The sequence below is a fragment of the Cervus elaphus genome, chromosome 28, assembly GCF_910594005.1.
Source record: "Cervus elaphus chromosome 28, mCerEla1.1, whole genome shotgun sequence".
Taxonomy (NCBI): Eukaryota; Metazoa; Chordata; class Mammalia; order Artiodactyla; family Cervidae; genus Cervus; species Cervus elaphus.
Window position 1 is genome coordinate 46589089 of NC_057842.1, and position 26860 is coordinate 46615948.

Genomic DNA, 26860 nt, shown 5'->3' on the forward strand with positions numbered 1-26860 from the left:
ATGATTACTCAAGGAAGTAGGATGACTTAACCACAAAACCAAGCAGGCTTGCTTAGCAACAAAACCAGGGAACAGAAGCATGAGACATAATGAAAAACCAATGGTGGCAGAGACCCAAATCTGGCCCAGTGAGCTCAGTAAGTAGATGATCCATAGAACATGCTTTCTGCACATATAAAGACAACACTTTATGGAAAGGTGACATTTCAAAGTGAAAGACGCCCATTGTACTGAGACTTGAAATAATTTTTCCATTACTGCCATGACAGTCCTAGCTTGACCATATAAGGACAAAAAGACTCCCTTGCCCAACCTGGGGGAGTAGCTAATGATGCAAGCATGATGCCTACTTAAGAACAAGGGAGAAGGTTGTCTTTCCCCTTATCTATTTTTCCTGATTATAAAACTGGAGCCCACTAATTTCTCAGTGTGGCACCCTCTCACCTGCCCACTGATAAGCCTCACAAGCATCCTATCACCTCTTATCTATCACTTTGCCTATTGATGAATTCTTTTTGTGCTGAGACATAAAGGACTGCAGCTCCCTGGAACCGCCTGAAACACCACTTAGCAGTTTCAAATACATCTGATGTCAAACCTCAAGACCTTCTTACTTCCCCAGCCATATCCAATTTAAACTGAATTTCCCACATTTCTGAGTAAATCCCTAGAATGAAGCAAAGGCCTGGAAGATGTATGGTTTCTAGCCCCATACAGGGTATAGGAATATGGGGACTTTTTGCCCCTCAGTCCCAGTATCCATTAAAAGAGGTTAATTTTTACCATTTATATTACTTTAATGGTTATTCTAGGGACCAAAAGAGCCAGATTACTCAGTAAATGTTCCTGGAATCACTGTCACCAGAACAGTTATAGAACAGGAGTGAGGGTGCTGAGAGAAGGGAGGAGATGCAAATCCTCAAGTAGGTTGTTTCAGTGTTCCCTCACCAACCACCAGGGTTTGAGCACCAAAACCAAAGAAAACTTCACTAACTTCACGGGAGGGAAAAAATGCATTTGATTTCTGCCTTAAGTTGTATGCATTAGGGCTCATTACTAACTTGAACTTTTTTGGGGGGGATCATCCGTATTTAAATTTTTTTCCTTCTATGATTGTCCATGCTCTTCATCCATTTGATTTTTGGAGACATTCATTGATTTGAATCAAGATATTAACTGTTCTCTGCCCTCTTTACCCAAGATTCCCATCTCATTTTGTTTACAATGGGGGTGGGGTAGCGAGAGGGCAGAAGTACACTTGCTTCCCATCCGAGGCGTGAACCCCATGGTCCTCTGCCTGGCATATAGCGGGCACGAGGTCTGTTTTTCAGCTGTAAGCTGCGTTCACTTGAGACCCATCTTTGCAAACTTTACTCCGCCGCGCAATCGCTAGGTTGATCAGCAGTCCGACGACTCCCTGGAGGCTGGGGCTACCCGGGCCCCGCGCCGTTCCTGCCGCCGCCACCCCGCCCTCCCCGCGGTCCCCGGGGCGCGCGCCCGTGCCCGGCCCCCGCCTGCGCCACCGCGCCGCTCCGGAACCGGGCTGCGGTCACTGAGCGCCCGGGCGCAGGGCGGGCACCGGCGCGGGGGGTGGCCAGGAGCGCGTGAGCCGGGCACCAGGGACTTCGCGCCGGTCGGCGGGGCCCGATGCGCTCGGCTGGGAAACTTCTGCGGGCGCGAGGCCGGAGCTCTGCGTGAGGCCGGGAAAGGCCAGGTAAGGAGGGAGCCGGGGCGCCTCGGCCGCCACCCTCCCGCCGCCGTCTGCACCCTCACACCTTGCGGCGCCGGGGCTGCTTGCCGGGTGCGGTGTCTGTCCTGGCCCCGCTCCTGGGAGGGGGTCGCGACCTGCAGACCCCCAGCAGCGCCCAAGCTTCGCTGCCTGTACCCCTGATTGCGCGGCGCTGCCGCCTGCCTCCCGCTCCGGCCCCGCTCCGGCCCCGCTCCGGCCAGCGGCGAGCCCGGGGGTCCGCGCGGGTGCCGCGGGAGGCTGGCCAGCTGGGGTCGGCGCACCGGCCCTCGGCGCTCGGGTCCTCCGCCCACAGAGGTGAGTCTTCCTCCCACATCTGCTGTTGGACCCACTCTTGCCCCGGGCAGCACCTTGAAGACCCCCAAATGGTCGGATTTTAGAGGGAGAAAAGCTGCTTCAGGGGGCCCTGACAGCCCTCGGTTGGCCTTGGGGAAGTCGGGCAGAGGCGAGAAGTTTCCCTGGGCAAAAGGTCTGAGTAGGGGCAGGGTTTCCCCGTTGAGTTCGGGACCCAGAAAGCGGCCTCATCCAAGGTCACGCTGACCTGTTTACTCTATTTGGGGAATCCCCCTGGGCGAGGGGAGGGGAAGGAAAGAAAGAGAAAGACATTTGAAAACCACGAAACTACCTCCTCACCAAGGTCGGTTACAGAGATATGTATTTTGAGGGTCTGTATTTTAAGAAAAGATTAAAGGCACAGAATCAAAACAGTAATATGGCTATGGCACACACACGAAAAATTTTTGTTTTAGTCAGGAAACATTTTGCAAAAAGTGAAAAAGTTCTATATGTAAATAAGTGGGAAAGCAGAATATAACCTAATTTGATTTACTGAACTTCTAGAATGTGACAACCTTCCTTCCTGACTTTTTACTCCAACTCTTGTGGTTAGCTATTTTCAGTTTGCAAGCTTGCACGTTGCACTTGAGTTTTATGGCAGCCTTAAAAAATTTTCTCTGTTCATGCTAAAGTTTGGTGGCTATTTTCTTTTCTGTTATTTTTAATACCAGGGACTGTTGCACAAACAACTCCCTGGTGTGACAATACAGGAACCTGGCACTGTTCTTTGTGACCACTGAAAACCAAACAAGAACTACCTGAAACAAAATATAAGCAAAATAAATATTGGATCTCTTTACACATTTGCCAAATGAAGAGGTCTGTCTGATCCCACATGATCTTTAAGGTTCTTTCCTTCTCTGGAAGACTGGGTTTGTCTTTTGAAGAGTTTGGGATACAAATATTAAGTGAAATCTAGAATAAGATGTTATCTGTTCTACTAAAATTTTACACATATAAGCTGGGAGACATTTGATAATTGAGTTTCTTTAATCTCATCAGTTTCTCAAAATAGCTGAATCATTGTGCATCCTGGGCTTCTAAATGGTGACAGTCTATGCTATTAAATAAATATGTGTCAGGGGAAACCCAAATCCCATGCTTCTTATCACAAGACTGACTAATAGGGTTGATACACTGGAACATTCCTGTCTGCTTATTCTCAACAGTCCCCAGGAAAGATCAAGAATGGTTATGAAGCATTTGCTGCAGCATATGAGCATAACAACACATAAGTGATATGACAGGCAAGAAGTTTCAAAACTGCTTTGGAAAATGTCTGTGATACATTTGCAAGCCCACAAACTGCAATTGAAATTGGTTTCTGTAATTATGGGTGTTGGTCAGCTGGGATTATTAGCTATAGAGAATAAGTAAGAATTTACAAAAGTGTATTGAATCATTAATGAGACTTTTTTTTTTTTTTGAGACTTTTTTTTAAAGGAAAAGAGAAAACATTCCTCTCTTTTATCTAAGTAGTTAGAGGAAAATATCTTAAAGTGAAAGTTATAACAGGTTATTTTATAAGTTAAATAATAACAAAAAGTTGCTGACTTAAAACTTCCATGACAACGCTGGACCCTCCTCCAGCCCAGAGAATTGAGGGATCAATTCACACAGCTACAAAGTGAGACATTCTCATTTTGTATTTTTCAACAGAATAACCTCTAGTGACTATCACACATACTGAAATTGGTGGGGGAGGAGGGATGTACGGTCTAGAAAGAAGAGCAAGCAGCTGGGCCTGTGGAAGAACTTTCATCTTTCCAAGCCTCATTTTCCACTCTGAAGAATGCTAATGATACTCTTTGGGTGGCATAGTTTTGACTCCTCAGTGGGTCAGTGTAGACAAGACCCAGTTCGTGGCACATAGTGAGAACATAACTAATCTCAGTTCTCCCTGTCTTCCTTAGTAGGTGGTTGTTTATTGACTGAACAAACTGTAGGATGAACAGTAGGTTACAGTTTTCCGCTTTTGATTTCAAAAATTCCATGTGGCAAAACCTTGATGAATGTTGAATCTAGGTAATGGGTGTATAGGGGGGTAATCATATATTATTTTCTCTATTTTGGAATATGTTTAAAATTATTCATCAGAAAAAAATTAAGCGTAAAGCTGAAAAACTCATAAGATACAATTCTAGTCTAGCTTAACATTTTTAATTGGAGTTTTTTAAATTATTCTATATGGACAGGAAAGAAACACAATTTTATAGAGGGAGTAGATGGGTGAGGAATGGCACTAGAGAGTAGTCCATGGTGATCTTTAATTTTTTGTGGAATCTTTTTTTATTTTAAAAAGATCCAAAAATATGACAGTGTTGATATTTGATAATTTTGGTTGTTGGGTTCATGGATATTTCTTCTCTGATATCTTTGCATTTAAAAATTTTCAAATTAACATAAAATCACTTTTTAGTTTTATAAGATTATTATAAAGGAAGCAAACAATATCAGTTTATGCAAAGAAAAAAGTAGTGTCCTGACATCCAGGAACAACCTTTCTTAGCATTAAGTGAAAAATCACTCCATATGCCCTTGCATTTATACAAATAGAAGAATACAGGCACATTAATATGTAATATGCTACTCCTGTGATACATACAACATTTTAAGGCTTGTCTGTTGCTTTTGGTCTTGAATTTCTAAGAAACAACTTGCTTGCATTTTGATTTTTAAGACTTTAGATTGTCTTTTAAAATATAGCATTTATTTAAAAATTCAATATGCAACAACTGACTTTAAATGAGTTTTAAGTAGCTTATTTGCATATAAAATGTATTTTTAGATTATCTTAGATCTCATAATTTGAAACTGGGCTTAAATGGTGTCAAAATTTGAATTTCACTAAAATGCAAGCTCCATGAGGACAGGGATTTGTTGAATTCTTACATATGTTAATTATTAATGTGTTCTTGGCTATTTGAAAGTTGATGACACAGTCAATTATGCTAAAATGCTTATTTTGAAAACCAGCATCATTCCAATGCAACTGAAATGTAAGTAACAATTCAAGCATGATGCAAATTTTGTACTAACTTATTCAATGATTTACTCAGTCAGAAACACCAGGTGAACACATTAAACTGTAACCAGCTAACCAAGCCCTATAGGAATATAACACAAAATATAACACACACAGACCTCAAACATTACCAGCTACCTTGGTTCACTGAGTGATATCCTGCAAGATTGTGTTTTGTTATTCTTTTGCACTTATGCATTTTTCTATAGAAAAATACTCATTTAATATCCCAAGAATATTTAAGCATCTTGATTCAAAAATGTCAAATAGTGCATGCAAAAGGACAGCTTAAACACTGAAGAGAAGCTTGAGATAATCAAATATTTTGAAAGAATCAAGAGAATATGCAGTATTTCCTGAGCAGCAGGAATAAGGGAATAATCCACACTGAAGATCATGACAGAAGTACACAAAAATAAAAGCAATGTCTAAGGCTGGAATAAGCTCAAGTACTTCAAAGTCAATAACAATGAGGCTGAAAGAAATTTTTAAAAAGTGAAAAGATTGTTGACTGTCTGGATGGAGAACCAGTGAACAATTTTTCTCACAAAGAGAAAGCTCCTGTCTCTATAAAACACTCGAAAGGAAATGGAATTCCTTGCAGAAATGCTCCTATTAGCACCAGGAGTGGCTGGTTTGGTGGTTTCAAACATTGCTGACCCTGGTGTGTGATCCATCTGCTCATTAAGCTCAAACAAATGACAGGAAAAATTACAGCCAATTAGCTAGCACACATGAACTTATTAGGTGTGTTTGCCAGGAAGGAACATGAAGTAAACATAGAAAAAGTGAGTTCATTTGCTGTATGCAGGACACTTGGAGGAGAGCTAAGTGAAGGTGTCTTCCTTGGATTCATATCAAGGAAAGACTGTTTCATGCATCTGTGATTCCAGCTTCTCTTGCATCTTTCATCAGGAATCTCTGGTGAACTTACTGCATGACATGATTGCAGCTGACTGAAAGTGAGTGGCTTCCTGCTTGTGCCTTTAGCCATTTCCAGAACATGGAGAAGTCAGAAGAACTTGAAGCAGAGTATGGGGATTGTTTGTTTAAAGCAGATAAATGATAAGCTTATGAAGGAGAGGTTTACAGCTGTTTCTTCACATTAAGAATTATAGGGCACTGAGTGACTCAACCTCCTATCATTCTGTTGCTCCAAAAATTTTAATTTCTTTTCTTTCTTTCAGTTTTACTGAAATATAGTTGACATACAGCATTGTATGACTTTAAGATGTGCTGCATAATAGTCTAACTTCCATCATAAAATGATTATTACCACATTAAGTTTAGTGAAAGTCTATCATCCCATATGGATACAATATTAGAGAAACAGAAAAAATACTTTTTCCTTGTGATAAGAGCACTTGGGATTTTTCTTAGAAACTTTCACATATATAACATACAGCAGTGTTAACTATATTTATCATGTTTCACATTATATCCTTAGGACTTATTTACCTTATAACTGGGAGTTTCTGCCTTTTGACCACCTTTCCTCAACCCCTTCCTCTGATAACCACAAATTTGACTTTTTTTTCTACGAGTTGCTTTATTTTTGAAATATAATTGACCTATGACACTATGTTAGTTCCTGGTGCACAACATAGTGAGCTGATATTTCTATATATCTCAAAATGACCACCATGATAAGTCTAGTTACCGTCCGTCAACATACAAAGATTAATATTATATAATTTTCTTTGCATAGAAACACAAAAGACCCCTGATAACTAAAGCAATCTTGAGAAAGAAAAACAAAGCCGGAGGAATCAACCTTCCTGATTTCAGTCTATACTATAAAGCCATAGTAATCAAGACAGTATGGTACTGGTACAAAAACAAAAGTATATATCAATGGAACAAGATAGAACGCACAGAGGTAAGCTCAAGTACCTTTGGGCACCTTATCTTTGACAAAGGATGCAAGAATATACAGTGGAGAAAAGACAGCCTCTTCAACAAGTGGTGCTGGGAAAACTGGACAGCTGCATGTAAAAGAATAAAATTAGAATACTTCCTAACACCATATACAAAAATAAATTCAAAATGGATTAAAGACCTAAATGTAAGGCCAGAAACTATAAAGTTCTTAGAGGGAAACATAGGCGGAACACTCTTTGGCACAGATCTCACAGAAAGGTCCTCTTTGACCTTCCTCTGAAAGTAATGAAAATAAAAACAAAAATAAACAAATTGGACCTACTTAAGTTTTTGCACAGCAAAGGAAACTATAAACAACATGAAAAGACAACCCTCAGAATGGGAGAAAACAATAGCAAATGAAACAACAGGCAAAGGATTAATCCCCAAAATACACAACCAGCTCATGCAGCTCAATATCAGAAAAACAAATAACCCAATAAAAAAATTGGCAGAAGATCTAAACAGACATTTCTCCAAAGAAGACATACAGATGGCCAACAAACAGCATGAAAAGACGCTCAACATCACTCATTATTAGACAAATGCAAATCAAAACTACAATGAAGTATATCACCTCACACCAGTCAGAATTGCCATCATCAAAAAATTTATAAGCAATAAATGTTGGAGAGGGTGGGAAGGAAAGGGAACCCTCTTGCACTTTTGGTGGGAATGTATTAATAAGTTGTTAATACAGCCACTATGGAAAACAGTATGGCGATTCCTTAAAAGAAAACCAGGAATAAAGTTACCATAAGACTCAGCAGTGCGGGAGAGGGGATGAGGATGGGGAACACATGTAAATCCATGGCTGATTCATGTCAATGTATGGCAAAAACCACTACAATATTGTAAAGTAATTAGCCTCCAACTAATAAAAATAAATGAAAATTTAAAAAAAAGACTCAGCAATCCAACTACTGGGCATATACCCTGAGAAAACCATAATTTGAAAAGACACATGTATCCCAATGTTCACTGCAGCACTATTTACAATAGCCAGGACATGGAAGCAACCTAGATGTCCATCAACAGATGGATGGATAAAGAAGTTAGTGGTACATATATACAATAGAATATTACTTAGCCATAAAAAGAAATGCATTTGAGTCAGTTCTTGTGAGGTGGACAAACCTAGAGTTTAGAAGTAAGTCAGAAAGAGAAAGACCAATACCATATATTAGCACATCTAGAAAAATGGTGCTGATGAAGCTATTTGCAGGCCAGAAATAGAGATGCAAACATAGAGAACAGACTTGCTGGACATAGTTGGGGAAGGAGGGAGGGGATGAATTTAGAGAGTAATACTGATATATATACACTACCATGTGTAAAACAGATAGCTAGTGAGGCGCTGCTGGGTATCACAGGGAGCTCAGCTCGGTGTTCTGTGATCACCTAGAGGGGTGGGATGGAGGAGTTAGGAGGGAGACTCAGGAGGGAGGGGATATTTGTATACTTATGGCTAATTCACATTGTTGGACAGCAGAAACCAACACAACATTATAAAGCAATTATCCTCCAATTTTAAAAAAAGGTATTATATAATTGTCAACTATATTCCCCAGAGTGTACATTTTAGACACGACTCATTTATTTTGTAACTGGAAGTTTGTACCTCTCAACCTCACTCACCTATTTCTCTCATCTCCCACCTGAAAATTTGTAATTTCTTAAGAAAACATTTAAATTCACTGAATCTAGGACTGAAGTGAGAAAACAAGAATGCTATTGATTTGTTCCAGTAAGTCCAGATATTTAGATTCAAACTGTATGTGAAGCAGTTAAATCATGAAGGTTAAGACAGCAGAGCCTTGGCATCTGCCTGCCTGAGAGTGAGTCTGGGCTCCTGGGCTCTATCAATATTGTATCCTTGTGCAGCCTATGCTTTAGATATCTCATCTGTAAAATGGGGAGATAAATTTGCCTCCTTCATGAAGTTGTGAGGATTAAGTGACATGGCATTTTAGGGCTCTTAGACATGTGCCTGGCACACAGTCAGTAAGTGTTCAGTAAACGTTAGGTGATAACAGCGTTGGTAGTACTACTAGTAGTACTAGTATATGAGGATTAAGAAGATGGCACATAGTTACTTCATTAATTCCCATTGCTCAACTCATCTAAATTTGGTGGAGTCACAATTCGAATTACATAGCTATTTGTTTCGAGTTTCTATGGGCTTTTTTTTTTTAGTATTATTCTCTGAATGTGTTTGAAACATCAAGTATTCACCATACATGTATGGCCCAATTTTGCAAAGAATTGATCCAGCTAAAAGTCAACCATGGAAACATGGCATTCCAGGAATTTTGGAGACTGGTGTATGAATGACATGTGGGCTTCCCCGGTGGCTCAGTGGTAAAGAATTCGCCGGCTAATGCGGGAGACGCAGGTTTGATCCTTGAGTTGGGAAGATCCCCTGGAGAAGGAAGTGGCAATCCACTCCAGTATTCTTGCCTGGGAAATCCCATGGACAGAGGAGCCTGGTGGACTACAGTCCATGGGGTCGCAAAAGAGTCGCACATGACTTCAGCTCGCCAGGCTCCTCTGTCCATGGAACTTCCCAGGCAAGAATACTGGAGTGGGTTGCCATTTCCTTTCCAGGGGATCTTCCTGACCCAGGGATCAAACCCTGGTTGTTTGCATTGCAGGCAGATTCCTTACCATCTCAGCCACCAGGGACCCCAAACAACAACATATGAATGACATAAGCATTCTAGAAGTTGCCCACATGCTTAATAGTGTTGGGGCCACTGGACTCCATGAAAGAAAAACCTATAAAGTGATACAGTTAATTTAAATATAATTCCCAGGGCCACTTGTCCTGTCTTGTTTTCCAGATATGATTAAAGACCTGTTATCACTTGATTTTCCTAATAGAAACCTCACAAGGACTGTCTTCTTCTCCATAAACCTGTATTTCAGGTCCACCATAAAATGTAGTTATTACTTTAATGAAAAGCCTCATTTATAGTGAATATTCATAGGTGTGTATATTCATTTTCTATTGCTTCGTAACAAATTACCACAAACTTAGTGGCTTAAAACAATACAAATTTACTATCTCACAGTTTTTGTGAGTCAGAAGTCTAGGCACAGCTAGAATGGATCCTCAGCTCAGGGTCTCACAAGCTTGCAATTCAGGTTATCAGCTAGACTGCACTCCTCATTTGGAGTCTAGGGTCCTCGCCCAAGATTTCCAAGTGATTGGCAGAATTCAGCTCCTTGTGATTGAAGGACTGAGGTCCCCATTATTCTGGTAACTTTGGTTGGGTACTTCTTTCAGCTCACAGAGACTGCCTGCAGTTCGTTGCCTAGTGGCCCCCACAGGCAGTTCACAGCATGGTGTTTGCTTTTTTCTAGGCTAGTAAGAATATGTTTGTCTAGTTTCCAGCCCCTCTCCAGTCCTACAGTGGAGTCTTACATAGCTTAACATAATCACAGATGTCACTATTCAAGCCCCATTGGCCAGAACATGTTACCTAATGTAGGCACCCTCTATCCCATGCCATTCACATGAGAATGCCATTCAATGGGAAGACTTAAGGAAAGGGGGTTACAGGACCTTGCATGAGCAGGGTAGGAATCTTAGAATTCTCCCTCCCACCATATGTGATAAAGTGAGAAACCAAACATGGCTAGAGATAATCAGATGTGGCTTTAGCTGAGACAAGAGAATCAGAGAAGCCTGGCATAGCTTGTGGGCAGGTTCTCCAATTTCCTCGAGTCTCAAGTGAAGCCAAGCTTTCATTGGTATAAAAAGTCAAAGGCATGTTCCAGCCTGGGAGCCTAGTGGTGCATGAAGAGACTTAGGTAGTAACTGAAAAACCCCCAAGGCTGGTGTGGATCTTCTGGAATCCAGAAGGCCACAATCCAATCTCCAGCATAAAATTTATGAGACTGTCTACCTGAGATTTCCAGTGTATTCCATGGGGTAACATCAGAAGATGAAATGAGAAAATGAGACCATGTAATATAATTGCTTAAGAAAGTAGGATTCTCCTAAGGCAAAAGAAAAAAGTAGCACCTTCGTTGGTAGAATAAAGGAGCCAAGAGCTTAGTGGGGTTGGCCATCTCTAGAGGCAGAAGCCAGATGGTGACACATCTATGCCTTGGATAACATCTGACTGACTGTAGCGTATGAATACTGTAGCCAATATCATTTACATTTACATCAACTCTCTGCTCTTAATCTGAGATAATTCTTCCATATTTATTACATTTATATACTATACATATGCACTGTTTGCACAGCATCATGCCAAGTCTTAGCATGACGAAGAAATGAATTTCTTCTTTCCTGTTACTTGAGAGGCTCTAGACCAGCACTATCCAAGAGAAATATAATGCAACCACATACGTAATTTAAAATTCTCCAGTAGCAACATTAACAAATAAGAAGAAATGGGTGAAATTAACTTTAATAATAGGTTTAATTTAACCCAGTATTTCCAAAACATTATCATTTCAACATGCAACCAATAAAGAAATTATTAATGACATAATGACATATTCCTTATCTTTGTACTGTGTCTGAAATCCATTGAGACCAACGCATCTTGCTTCAGACCAGTCACATTTCAGGGGCTCAGTGGTTACGTGTGGCTGACGGCTCCTGCAGTGGCCAGCACAACGCTAGAATTCTAAGGCTTTTGGTCATGGGCATTTAACTTCAACTCTCATTTCTCTTTGTACTCACTTTCTAGATAATCTCATCAGCTCCAGTCCTTATTCAGTGCTATCCTGTGTCATTTAGGACAACTGTTAAATATGCCTCCATCCTGCACCTTATCTTCTGCTGTGAACTCTGTTGTTAGACCAGGTGCATCAGGTTAAACATGACTCAAAGCGAGTCCCCTGCCCACCCCAAACTTCCTCTGATTTCTTTCCAAGCTTCAGGATCTCTTATAACTCCAAAGCATCTTCATCCCTTCTCTGTTCTTCTGTCTCAGCAGAGACATGTCTTCCTTTCATTTCTTCTTCATGGTTAATATAATACATGCTTTTCTTTCTTTCTTTGTCCAACACCTAACCCATTGACTCGGGTATCGATCATATCTCACTTGGGCTTCCTGGCTATTAACCTGCTTGTTCCAAAACTATATTCTAAACATTGTTTTTCTACCTGAACACTATTTATATAATATATATACATATATAAATGACCAATTAATAAAGCCAATATTTAAAAATATACACACTATCTACATTAGATTCTTTAAAATATTACTTAAATATGTACCACAACTGAAAGAATAAACAAATAATGATGCTTTAAAAAGGAAAACAGAGGCTTCCCTACTGGTCTAGTGGTTAAGATTCTGAGCTCCTGATGCAGGGGACCCGGGTTTGATCCCTGGTCAGGGAACTGGAACCCACATGCTGCAACTAAAGATTTCACATGCCTCAACTAAAAAAGATCCTGCATGCCACAACTAAGACCCGGTACAGCCAAATAAATACATACTTTAAAAAAAATTAAACGGAAAATATATATTATGGTCAATATACAGTGGAAGCCATGTAGACAGATAGTAAAGACCATAAAAGTTCAGAGCCTAGAAAGTGCACTTCACCCACCATGTTAAGGAAAGGCGGATGCAGAACATGCAGACCCTGAGCCCCCTCAGAGATGAGTGTGAGGAAGAAAATGCCTCCTGACCTGAGCAAAGCATGGAAGTGAGAAACACAAGAGAAAAATGTGCCTTTCTAGCCCTGAAAAATAAGGATTAAAATCCAGATCCTTTACTCTATAGAATGTTCTAGTGTCTCTTACCCCAACCCCCTAAAAGTTCTTAACCCTGGTTGCACAACAAAATCAATGGGAAGTCTGTGAAAAAAATGCCAGTGCCTGGGTCCCACTACAGTCCTTAAATGATTAAACAATTTCCAGAGCAGGGCCCCAGTCACAAACCTGGCGTGAAGATGTGCAATCATAATTCAGTTCTGCCCCTCTGCTCTATATTTTGACCTGGGCTAGGAATAACTTTGAATTCCATATCATAGAAAGTGGTGTTATTGTAGAGCTGAAAGGAGCTGCACATTATTTGTCCAAATCTTTCATTTTATCAATGAGGAAACAGGTCTGGGAAGATTAAAATCTCACACTGTGGGACTTCCTTGATGTTACGGTGTTTAAGAATCCACCTGCCAACGCAGGAGACACATGTTCGATCCCTGGTCTGGGAGGATCCCACATGCCGCAGGACAACTAAGTTTGTATGCCACAACTACTAAGACCGCACACCTAGAGCCCATGCTCCACAGCAAGAGAAGCCACCGCAATAAGAAGCCCGCAGGCCACAACTAGAGAAAGCTCGGCACAGACAATAAATAACTTAATCACATGCTGTTTAGGGACATAGCTAAGACTGACACCTTCCTCTTAAGTAGTAATACCAACTGGACAGACCAGACAGAAGAATGGTAGACCCAACACTGGGACTACAGCTGTGGACAGACAATGAAGGATCAGAGGACATCACATGGAGTAACCAGCCTGGAAGGACAGCCAGCTGGCAGCCAGGAATGGACAAAGCTGAGGCTCTTTAACCAAGGATAATCCAGGAATCCTTCAGGAACAAGATGAAATAATGGCTGTCAAACTGAATGGATACCTGTATATGTAGGCTGAGTTCCCTTTGCTGTTCATCTGAAACTATCAAAACATTGTTAAATCAGCTATACCCCAACACAAAATAAAAAGTTTAAAAAAAATCAACTGAGAGCCTATTAGAAATCCACCTGTCTGGGTCCGTCCCTGGCTCAGTTATTCTGGGGTGGGGCCAGGGAAGGGGCATTTTAACAAGTCCCTGGGTGGTTCCGATTGTTATTGGCTTCCAGAGACTGGTTTCTTTACTCAAGGATAGGTTAGTTCTGGGTCGATACCTATCAGCCTTAGGTGGTCAGGACACAAGATAGGGAAGAATAAAACAGATCACTCCTGCAGGAATAAGTAAGTTTAGAATTTATGACATAAGGATGGTTTGTCTTCTATTGAAATCCTCTGAAGAAAGCTTTTAAAATCTATATCTTCAAATGGCTCAGCTCTGTAGCAAACAAGCAACAAGTACAGCAATGCCATTTCTCTGTTATTTAAAAATCTGCTCAATATATTAAAAAAAACAAACAACTGAATAAAAAATGGGCAGAAGACCTAAACAGACATTTCTTCAAAGATGAGATGGCCATACAGATGGCCAACAAACACATAAAAAGATGCTCAATATCATTAATTATTAGAGAAATGCAGATCAAGACTACAATGAAATATCAATTCACACCTGTCCAAATGGCCAACATCACAAAATCTACAAACAGTAAATGCTGGAGAGGGTATGGAGAAAAGGGAATGCTCTTGCACTATTGATGAGAATGTATTAATAAACTGGTGGAACCACTATGGAGAACAGTATGGAGGTTACTTAAAAACTAAAAATAGAACTTCCATGTGATCCAACAATTCTACTGCTGGATACCCAGAGAAAACTGTAATTCAGAGACACATGTGCCCCAGTGTTCACTGCAGCACTATTTACAATAGCCTGGATATGGAAACACCCTAAATGGCCATCAACAGAGGAATAGATAAAGATGTGGTACATATATACAGTGGAATACTATTCAGCCATAAAAAGGAATGAAATTGGGTCATTTGCAGATACATGGATGGGCCTAGAGACTGTCATACAGAGTGAAGTCAGTCAGAATGAGAAAAAACTATTAATACATATGTGGAATCTGTAGTTACAAAGCAGAAATAGAGATACAGATGCAGAAGACAAATGGATAGATGCCAAGGGAGGGAGGGGTGCAATGAATTGGGAGATTGGGATTGACATGTATACACGACTGTGTATAAAACAGACTACTAATAAGAACCTACTGCGTAGCACAGGGAACTCTACTCGCTGCTCTGTGGTGTCTAAATGGGAAGGAAACCCAGAAAAAGAGGGACTTATATGTATACACAGAGCTGATTCCTCTTCCTGATACTGGGGAAGATTGAGGGCAGAAGGAGAAGAGGGCGTCAGAGGATGAGATGGCTGGATGGCATCACCAATGCAATGAACATGAACTTGGGCAAGCTTCAGGAGATGGTCAGGGACAGGAAGGCCTGGTGTGCTGCAGTCCATGGGGTCACAAAGAGTTGGATATGACTGGGCGCCTGAACAACAACATAGCTGATTCACTTTGCTGTACAGAAGAAAGTAACACGACATTGTAAAACAGCTATACTCCAATAAAAATAAAAAAATAATAAGTGCTCCCAAAAGACTAAAAAATTAAAAGAATAAAATCTGCTAAGAATTTTTAATATAGATTTTCTCATTTGAATGTTCCAGTACCCTTTAAAGTAGACACAATAGGTGACATTACCTCTGCTTTACGGATGAATAAATATGTCTAAGTTCATCTAAGTAGCAAGGAGGAAACTAAAGTCTATATTTTCTAAATCCTGGTACTGTGGAAGCAGAATGATATGGTTGAGACAGTGAGTTTCAGAGTCAGACAGACCTGGATGGAATCTTAGTTCCAATATGAACAGTGTGGTGACTTTGTACAATTTACTTGCCTTCTCTGAGTTTCAATTTTCTCATCTGTGCGATGGAGATAATAGTACCTTCCTCATGGGGTTGTTGTGCAGATTAAATAATTTTTAAAATGTCTGGCACATAGTTGCTAAGTATACATACTTAAAGGTTTAAGTAGAGAAAACTATCTTCTCCATATGTAACACATACCACAGTTGGGATATGATGCCAATTAATGAGGATAATATTGATAGAATTTTGATCTTCTAGGTTGCCTAGCAACCACAACTAACATAATACCACAAGCTACCAGAGCTGTTTTAATGAAATCAGGAATTCAGCTGCTCTTAAGGAACTGAACATTGTAAGAAGACAGAAGGATTCTCCTATGAATTTGGAGTTGTGCCAGACATCTTAAATAAGTGATGTCCTAACCCCTCAGTCAAGAAGGCCTCCACTTCTGTTCCCCTAGGCGACAGAAGATGTTAGAACATCTGTTGACCTGGATAGAGTGAGGATGGAAAAGGCAGAGAGGACTTGTTCCTCTCTATCAACGTGTTCAATCCACATTCCCTGAGTGCCAAGGGTCTGAAATACAAAAACATTTGTCTTTGCCCCTTAATAACTTTGGAATCAAGAAGAGGAAATGAGTCAGTGTTGAACAGTAATACAGCAGATTATTTCATGAGTGGCTTTCTATGTCTGTGTCCCTGGTAGTATTCTAAGCATTATGGACTGAACTGGACAAGCGGATATAGCCTATCTCAAATATCCACTGTTAGGATTATTATTTTCCTGGCAAACCGTCCTGGCAGAATATTCAACTGGTCTCCCAACACATTAAATAAGATCTGCAGCCTTGAAAGACACACTGCCTGCTGGGGAGAGCATGAAGCTGAGCGGAAGAAGACTTGGACTTCCAGCTTCATGACTTACTGTGACTTTTACCTGAAGCAAGTTATTTTACCTGCCTTGGGCTCCACCTTTCTCATCTGTAAGCTGAACATGATGGTTTAGATACTGCCTCGCTCATGGCAGTAAGTGTGATGCTGTGAGATAATAAATGTACATGAAAAAAAAAAAATAAATGTACATGTTCTGAGCCCATAACTGCCATTTCAAGTTAATCTTCATCCCTGTGCCACCCAATTTATATCACATTTAGCTGAGCATCCTTGTGTCTGCCTTTACATTTCCTTATTCCTTTGAACTCAGGCTCTGACAGTGTAAAGAGTAAAAAGGGGAAAAGCTTGGAAATATTTTGTGTATTTGCACTTTGTGTCCCCAAGTGTTAACTTCTTTTGCAGGGAAGATCAACTACTTAAGAAATCCATTGTGCTCCTTTGGCATGTCAGCATTTATTTACCCCAAAACATGACTTAAGGCCTACAGGCCTTTGACATCAGCGGCTGGCTGATGAGTCGTGTTCGGCATTCACACAGTGCGGCTGGCACATGGCCGAGGAACACTTGGGCTCGTCACCTGCCCCTGTCAATTCTTCCTCTTCTAATAAAGTACATCTGTTTTGGTGACTGAATAAAAACACACCAAGCAGAGAAAGCCTGGGTGTGGAGTAATCTAATCAGGGCAAGTCAGCACTCTTTGCTGAGTGATACAGGATCAAGGGTAGGAGGGTGGTTTGGTAGCAGCTTATTAAAACACAAGCTGGCTGGAAAGGGCTGGAAACACAGTTCCTCATATAATTATAATGGGTCACACTCCAGGAATGCAGGTGGCCCAGTATATTATTCCCCAAGTCAAGAGTTTAAGGGGTAAGATTCCAATAAACTCCCTTCTGAATTGCCAGAAACGTTTCACATTAGCATCATTTTCGCAATTTGTTGAGGATTTTAAATTTCCAGGGAGTTCAAATCCAAGTTCAGAGCTCCACTGGTATTTTTTAAAAAAGCAATTTTTAATATTGCTTTTGTGGCTATTTGCTTGGCATCTTGAGGAATTAACTTAAAATACTTGAGTTTTAAAAGTAAAACAGCAGGGAGGCTGACATTTGCGGTCTGCATATCACACTTCTTAACTACTCATTGTATTTTTTAAAAATGTTTCTTTCTTGTGAATATGCAGTGATAATATAACTTTGGGTTTTGTTTAAAGAAGAGAAAGGAAACATGTTCAGAGGGCCAGTCTGGCCTTGAGGCTCATCCCTCACAGAGGGATGGATGGAGTGATAATTAGAGGGATGTAGGATGTTTGTATTTGAAAGCAGCATAAGTAGAAATAATACAGTTGTAAGTTATAGGTCTGTGTTGTTTTTTCCTGTTTTAATGATTCACCTGGTGATGTTCTTAAAGTCATTCCTTGCTGAGAAGAGAATCACTGCCCAGGATGAAAAACCAGGAATTTGAGCAGCAGCAGCTTCTTTATTTTCATCTCTAGTTCTGTTGGTAGTAAAATGCTGTTCCTTTTTTTATTTCAGCTAAAGTCATTTTCACCTCTGTAGGTACTTTTTTTCTATGAGACTAGGTCTATGTTATTTGATATTTTATTACCAAGTGTTCTGGAAAAAAAATCTATCTCAAAATAAAAACAATATAGTACACAAGTTCAAGGTTCTTGAATGTTATTTTGGTTTCAAAAAAATCAATCCAATGAATGCTTCATCTTGAAACCATTTATCGTTAAGAAACTTGGTGATAAATGATATATATCCTTCAGCTCTGTCATCATGGTTAAATCTCTCCTGAATGAGATCACATATTAGCATTTTTACCATATGGCTGAAAGGGTAGAGAATATATGTGCAGAGGAACTAGTCGCTAACATTTTTGACCATCTGGCAAATAAATGTGTAAGTAGCAGGAACTTTAATATTATTTATTTAGTTATATAGATACAACCTTTAGCCTGAAAGAGCCTCTAATACAGTAAAGGAGAACTGAATTTATATTTCTCAAATAATTTTGATCTAATTAAACATTTTCACAGTCTACCATGTGCTCTTAAAACCTGATTCCTAATGGTGTGTTTCTTACATTTATTGATTAGGGCTCCTTGCAGTGACTATTTTAAAATCTCTCTCATGAGAGAGACCACATGATTGGATCTAGCATGCAGGCTTAAGTGCTGAAGTTCTGCTCTGCCATCAACCACTGTGTGGCCTAGGATAAATCAGTCTGAGCCTCAAATTCTTCATTTGTAAAGAGTGAATAACAAGTTGTCAAACAGCATCTCTAAAAGGGTGGGCCATGGAAGACATGAATTGATGCATCAGAATCATGTAGGGAGCTTGTTCAAAATACCAACACTGAGGCCCCTCCCTTAGAGATTTCTGACTCAGTATATCTGGAAACAGTCTATAAATCTGCATTTTTAGTCACTATCATGAAAGATTCTGAGGTGCACTGAATTACTGTTATAGAAACCAGCTGATTATAGCACTTAGCTTTCTCGAAAAATACATAGTTAGCTAATTGTAACAAATACTAAAATATCTGTAAATTATTTTTAATTAAGCCTAACTTGAAAATATGCATCTTTTTCCTATCCTAGAAATGTAATACTTTCAGTATTTGTGCTGAATATATTTTAACTTCATAGAAAGTAGGATGTCAACTTGAATAAGTAAAACACTGGTGATTCATTAAATACACTTCTCAATTCTGTTTAATTAGAATCCTGTTTTTATTTCTTACATAGGCAACAACAACATATTTGTCAGCTAGAACTAAATCAGAAGCCCAGATGAACTTAAGGATGCTAGCATGGGATTCTTAGTTTTTCAAGATCCACATACACCAAACCCGTAATCACCCCAGGTCCAGTGTCCCGGCTTTCTCTGGTTTTGTGAAGACTCAACTCTGATGATGGAAAGGCAAAGGACTTAATTATTTGCTTTGATAATATTTAATATTGACTGAACAGTGAACCAGACAGTACTACAGCCATGGAAGGAAATTCAAGTTTATGGAAGAACCTAATCGATGAACACCCTGTCTGCACCATCTGGAAGCAGGAGGCTGAAGGAGCCATCTATCATCTAGCCAGTATTTTATTTGTAGTAGGTTTCATGGGTGGCAGTGGATTCTTTGGGCTCCTTTATGTCTTCAGTCTGCTGGGGTTGGGTTTTCTCTGTTCTGCTATCTGGGCTTGGGTAGATGTCTGTGCAGCCGACATATTTTCCTGGAATTTTATACTGTTTGTCATCTGCTTCATACGGTTTGTTCACATCGCCTATCAAGTCCACAGCATAACCTTTGCCCGAGAATTTCAGCTGTTGTACAGCTCCCTCTTCCAGCCTCTGGGGACCTCTTTGCCCGACTTCAGAACTATTGCTATGAGCTCAGAAGTGGTTACTCTGGAGAAGGAGCACTGCTATGCCATGCAGGGGAAAACCTCCATTGACAAACTCTCCCTGCTTGTCTCAGGAAGGTTTGTACTCTTGGCACTTGTGTGGCTTTCCACTTTATTACTTACTAGCTTTTGTTTCTTTTCACTGCATTTTCCCATCTCAGCGTAGTATAATCCTCAGCAGCATTTAGTATTCTGAGGCATGAGAAAACCCTTTAAACATGAATCATTTACATAGGCATTTAGAATACATGGTACCATTTACTTGAAGCAGGATATAATTTAGTCTTAATATTTCTTCATAGAAATCAAAGGTATGAATTGGTTTGTCTGGATATGCTATTTGTTTCCAAACTAATCACTTAGAGTCAAGAAAAAGATGATGCCAGTTTGAAGGTATAGAATACTTATAGTTATTTAGCATACAAAGTATTTGAAACATTCTATTAGGGCATTCTTTTAAGTAATAGAGAACATTTAAATTTTATAATGATTTTTTTTTTTCAGTAATTTCTAGCAAATGCCCACTTGCTCAAAGGGGAAGTGTACTATATATAAAATTTGAAAAAAAGTTTGGGGGAGAAATAGGAATGTGATTATTCATATTTTTTAAAAGGGTAAATATTTAGTTTACAGAGGTATTTCCAGTGGTACATCTTTATGTTCTTCAGAGTTCTACTTAATTTAAAATCTGACTGAGTGCATTGAAACTTGTAATTGTAATATATTATACACACCTAAATGGGCACATATCAATGTGCAGTTTGATGAATTTTCTGATGAATTTCACCCACCATTCCAGAATCCTAACTATGGGAGGAGCAGCAGTACATAAATTTTACAGATTTTTGTCACTTATTGTAATGTATGAATTTAATATTTTGCCCTTCAAGATTTTAAAAGCCAAAAGAATCATCAGAGATCAGAAATACTGCTCCCTGCCCTTGTCACCAATTTAGTTCTTTCTCCTTCTCTCCTGACTGATGTCCTTTGTGTCTGGGTAGGATCAGAGTGACAGTTGATGGCGAATTTCTGCATTACATTTTCCCCTTCCAGTTCCTGGATTCTCCTGAATGGGACTCACTGAAACCCACAGAGGAAGGCACTTTTCAGGTAAGGGATAACTAGACCACACCGTGAACGCTGCCTCTTTCAAACAGATAAACACTGCTTGTTTAAAAACAGGCAGACAAGCAAACAGGGCAGCAGATGACATGGGGTCATTTACACTTAACTTCGGAATGTACTTGGTAGCAGGCATGGCTTCCCCATTCCACTTGAGTCTTACTGATTAATGTCACTTTATAGGTCCAGCAACAAGGAGAAGATTGGGTATCCCGTAGGACAGAAAGAAGTCTGTGATCAATTCTTAAATTTTCCTTTGCTTAACTGAGTACATGGGAATTAAAATATAATCAACCGATATTTGACTCTAAACACTGCCACCTGTCACAGTTTAGAAAAACACCAAGAATGAAAATCTGTCCTTATGACAAAATAAGTGACTTTTAAAATTCAAAATGTGATGAATTTCAGTTGTTTTCTAGCAACAAAATGCTAAACAAATTGTCATTACTATGCTGCCATATCGGGTAGTATTGAAAGATAACCTTTCGGTAGGTTCTATTATGGCATTCATTTTCCTCTGGTTAATACATGTAACATACATGTGTGTATATATGTGTGTTTTATATATATAGAATCATATACATATGTAGATCAGGTTAATTCTATTCAGTACTACAGAAAATGGATTAGGGTTAAATATCCACAGTCTTTAAGACTGACATGGAAATATTTCCCCAACATTAGCCAACTTTATTATTTTTTAATATCAAGTAGCTCTCACTTCAATAAAATGCAAAATATAGATATCTAAACTTAGAAACTGAACTGGAGATGGGCACAACACTGTGATTATTCATGTTATGAATTACATATATAGTAATAAATTTTGTACTTTATGTTTTACAATATATTGTGGGTTTTAACGTTAAAATCAGCATGAGAAATTCATTTAAAATTTGGGGCCAAAAAAAAAAAGGCAGAACATTTCTTGTTGCCTAATTTCTGTTTATGTGTGATCTTATATGTTTTTTTAGGTTACCCTCACAGCAGAAACTGATTGTCGATATGTGTCTTGGAGGAGAAAGAAATTATACTTGCTCTTGGCTCAGCATCGGTATATCTCCCGCCTGTTTTCGGTTTTAATTGGCAGTGACATTGCAGATAAACTCTATGCCTTGAATGACAGGGTATACATAGGAAAAAGATACCATTATGATATTCGGTTACCCAACTTCCTTCAAATGTCAAGTCCTGAAACGTCCAAGTCATCCCTGACAGAACATTTGCAGAATTCCAGACGATATTGTGATAATTGACATCGAAGTCTCAAGTTTTATAATTATAAAAGACTCTCTTCATCATTCCCCAAATGAAATAGCAAAATATGGCAAATTGAGCTCACTAATATTTTTATAAATCCAACTCAGAGGCAAGATGCTATTGCCAGCTGTTTTATTCATCTTTTCTTGTACACTGTGAATAAATTTTACAATTTTTTTTTCTGTATTTCTCATTGGAATATATGAAGGGGGGTGAAAAAACTGTGGGCAATTTTGTCTTTTTCTGTACCACAACCGGGAGAATGAAATTTTGCATCCTCAAGTATGTCCTCAGATTTATGGAAGTCTGCTGTTGTGCCCTACTGAGTTAGGTGTCACTTCTCGAGAAGCAGCCAGTAAGTACTCTCAGCAGGAGAGTGGGTAGCTACTTCCACATCAGTGCTGCCAGAATTTTGCTACAACCTCTGATGAAAGCAACATGTGTTACTATGGGGTAGGCAGCAATTATTTATTTTAAATGTGAAGTTATTTAACATGAGTTGAAAGTGGAATAAATGTTTGCATCTCTCGAGATGATAGTATGCCAATCTTAAAGACTATTTTATTACTACAAATAATTTATCAGCTTAATCATGGCTAGCATATTTTAAACAGAGGCATTTCATGAAAAGCTGCATACTAATTACTGAGTAAAAAGAATACTTGTGAATCAATAGTAAAAATGTAGCACAGCATCTCAATTTTACACGTTCAGTTCTAAGGGCAAGAGATGTGGTCTGACTGGATGGTGAGGGACTCCTACTGAAAGCTCTACCCACCACGAGGGGCAGGCAGGTGGTCTACCTTCTAGCCATTCCTTCAGCTCTGTAAAGAGACGGATCTGATCCCTATCTGGAAAACTGGTTTTCTGGAGCTCACATGCAAGCCGTGTTCTTTGGTAGAGATAGAGCATCCTACAGCTAGCGAGTGTATATTGAGTACCTACCGTGGACTTCCCTGGTAGCTCAGATGGTAGAGAATCTGCCTTCAGTGCAGCAGACCCAGGTTTGATCCCTGGGGTTGGGAAGATCCCCAGAGAAGGGAATGGCAACCCACTCCAGTATTCTTGCCTGGAAAATGGACAGAAGAGCCTGGTGGGCTACAGTCCATGGTATCGCAAAGAGCTGGACACGGCTGAGCGACTAAGACGCTGTGGCTCCAGGTGATGACCTGGACACTGGGAAGATGTCAGGTAACGGAGGTCCTGTCACTCACGGAGCTCACATTCCGGAGGTGAAGGAGGCAGAAGATAAATCAGAAGCACCTAGAGACAGAAAAGAGGTAGTACTGTAGAGAAAGATAAACCGGAGAAGGTGGCTGGGAAGGGGCACTGCAATTTTAATAGGAGTCAAGGAAGGCCCGAGAGAGAAAGGTGATGTTTGAGCAAAGACCTGACGGAGGCAAACAAATGATGCATGCGGCTATTTGGGGAAACAGCAGTCTGGGCCGAAGGCGAGCACATGAGGTCTTTAGGCAAGAGCAGGAGGAGCTAGGACACTGGTGTGGCTGGAGCAGAAGGACTGCAAGGGAGAGGGCCCAGAGGTCAATTGTGGGGCCTAATTAACTCGTGGTAAGAATTTTGACTTTTATTCTGAGAATGACCAGAAGCCACTGGAGAGCTTTAAATAGAAGAGTGATGTGATCTGCCCTACACTTTAATAGAATCACCTCGGTCAGTCTGCTAAGAAGGCTGGAGGAGACAGGACTGGTCTTGGAAGGGGAGATCAGGGTTCAGTGAGAGATGCTTATTAGACTGAAGTAGAATAGATAGCTGGAGGAGTCTAGAGTACCAGAGAAAGGTCTGGGCTGGAGATAAAGATTTGGGAGTAGTTCACATGTATGTGTTAATCACTCAGTCGTGTCTGACTCTTTGTGACCTTATGGTCTGTCCATGGAATTCTCTAGGCAAGAATACAAGGGTGGGTTGCCATTTCCTTCTCCAGGGGATCTTCCAGACCCAGGGATCGAACCAGAGTCTCCTGCACTGCAGGCAGATTTTTTACCATCTCAGCTACCAGGGATTAGTTGTTTGTTGTTGTTTTTTTTCACATGTAGATGATATTTAAAACCGTGGGACTAGATGAGATGGTCAAGGGAGTGAACATAGGTTCAGAAGAAGAAAAGGTCTGGGGACTTTTCCTTGGGACTCTCCATTGTTAAGAGAATGGGGTAGCAGGGGAAGAGTTGGCAAAGGATTCAAGAAGAAGCAGCTGGTGAGGAAGGAAAGAAACCATGAGTGTGCAGTCCTGGATATCAAGAGAAGAAAAGTGTTTCAAGGAGAAGGGAGCGGTGAACTGCCTCAAATGTGGCTGACAGTCAGGTAACAGGAAGTCTGAGAATGAACAGCTGGGTTGAGCAGCATGAAGGTCACTGGTGAACCTGACAGGAGCCGTTTTAGTGGAGTAAACTGGGGACAAAATCTTGACTGAAGTAGGCTGACAGAAAATGAGAGACATGAAATCAGAAGAGCAAGTATAATAACGTTTACCAAGTTTTGATGTGAAGGGAAATAGAAATGGCTGGTAGCCTGAGCTGGAAGTGGGGTCAAGAAAAGAGGATGTTTTTATTGTATATTTTTTTAACTGAGAAAAAAACAACGGGACTTCCCTGATGGTACAGTGGACAGGAATGTGCCTGCCAAGGTAGGGGACACGGGTTCAATTCCTGGTCCAGGAAGAGTCCACACACCTTGGAGCGACTAAGCCTGTGTGCCACAACTACTGAGCCCAAGCACCCTAGAGCCTGTGCTCCCCAACAAGAGAAGGCACTGCAATGAGAAGTCCGCGCTGCATCTCTCCAGAGCGGCCTGTGCTCCCAGCAACCGTACAAAGCCCACACAGCAGCAAAGACTGAGCATGACCTAAATAAATAAATAAACACATTTAAAAGAAGAAAGAAAAATAACAGCATATTAGGTATGAGGCTGGGAATGATCCAGAAGAGAAGGGTGAACTGCGAGAGTGATGACCTTGAGCAGATGAGTCAAGGTCAACTAAGCACAGACAACCATTAGTTAAGATGAGAAGGCACAGCATGTAGGAGTGTGGTTGCTGGCAAGGGAGAGATGTGATGGGAGCGTATGGAAGTTCTCTCACAGTTACTTCTATTTTCTCAGTGAGCAAGGAAGCAAAGTCACGGGGAGGAGAGGGAAGAAGCCGTGGGGTTGTGTAAAGTACATTACTTTCTTGTATGTGCATCTGCCGTAAATGGGACAGTACGATACGGTCTGAACGCGTCTGGATGAGCCACTGAGCTTGGCATGAACTAAATGGATAGTTGGGAGGTTCCTCTATCTCCCGGCCACACACGGGCAGTGCTTATGAGCAGACACAATGGCACCTATCTGCCTGGTGCCACTGAAGGCCTTCAGGAAGCACCCACTGGCTTGTCAGCGGGCTTCACAATGGCTCTGGGAGAAATTCATTTCTTTGTGCCTATAAGGCTGTGTGGTATTAAATATTAAAATACAGAGTACCCCAAGGAGCAGTCACACCTTAAGTTACTACCAGCTAAGAGTACAACAGGGGTTAATTATCAGATAGCTGTCTAACCATGAAAGTCAACTGAGAACAAAGCCAGGCAGAGATGGGATATAGCCTTCTGGCTCGAATCAAGGGGCAGAGGGAGGAAAAGAATTTCTAGTTACGTTTTCCAGAAATCAAATCAATTTTAGATGAGGAAGAAGGAGTACAAACGTAACAGGATGGACCTAAGAGATGCTGTCAAACCTCTCCATCTTCACACTTGTGTAAGCCTGGCACCATCCCTCAGTATTAACAGGTCGGCTATTATTCAATACCTTGGTTGCACCCAGCTTTTCTCACTTAAAAAAATAAAAAACCCCATAGTGATCTCCATGGATCCACTCTGTATGTTTGCTTTGAAGTGTCTAGCAAACTGCACTTTACTATTTCTAAATATTCTAATCAATCCAGATGGAAAGAAGAAAGCAGTGATATTCTGGAAGTGTACCCTGGAAGTGCAATATCACAGTGCATTTAAATTTAATCTCTATTAAAAACTAGGCTCAATTTAATCTCAGCCTAATTGTTTCCAGCCCTAAATTCCTTTGATTCATTTATTGTTGGTAATAGAGCAGTAAGATAAGGAAACAGCTGCTTTCTTGTGTTAAAAATGCTTTGTGCAGGGCACTCCAAGTTGGTGCTCTGGGACAACCCAGAGGGATAGGGTGAGGAGGGAGGTAGGAGGGCGGTTCAGGATGGAGGGACACATGTATACCTATGGTCGATTCATGTTGATGTATGGCAGGAAACATCACAATATTGTAAAATAAGTATCCTCCAATTAAAATAAATTAATTTTTAAAATTCACATTTAAAAAACTCCAAAAAACAAACAAAAATGCTTTGTGGCTTTGTATACAAAATATATATATACAAAAATTAATGGAGCACCTTGTCCACAAAGAATAAAGAATTTTGAGATTAAGACAGTAGAGCATTTATACCAAGTGTGGCGCTTTCATAGCCTGGGGCTCTCTGTGACTGTATAGGACGCAGGCCCATGAAGCTGGCACAGGCCAAGAATGGGCCCTCCTTCTTGATGGAAATGGGGTGATCGCTTTGTTATTTTTCTGTGCTAG

The 26860-nt window shown here is 40.3% G+C and overlaps 1 protein-coding gene across 1 annotated transcript; it reads left to right on the plus strand.

Annotated features, from left to right (window-relative positions):
* The first annotated feature begins 1576 nt into the window (after positions 1-1576).
* POPDC3 (popeye domain containing 3) lies at positions 1577-22439 on the plus strand. Its single transcript, XM_043890187.1, has 4 exons — positions 1577-1714; positions 19220-19951; positions 20875-20983; positions 21973-22439. The coding sequence occupies exons 2-4, from the start codon at positions 19467-19469 to the stop codon at positions 22252-22254; spliced, it is 876 nt and encodes a 291-aa protein (XP_043746122.1). The 5' UTR covers positions 1577-1714; positions 19220-19466; the 3' UTR covers positions 22255-22439.
* Positions 22440-26860: the final 4421 nt, after the last annotated feature.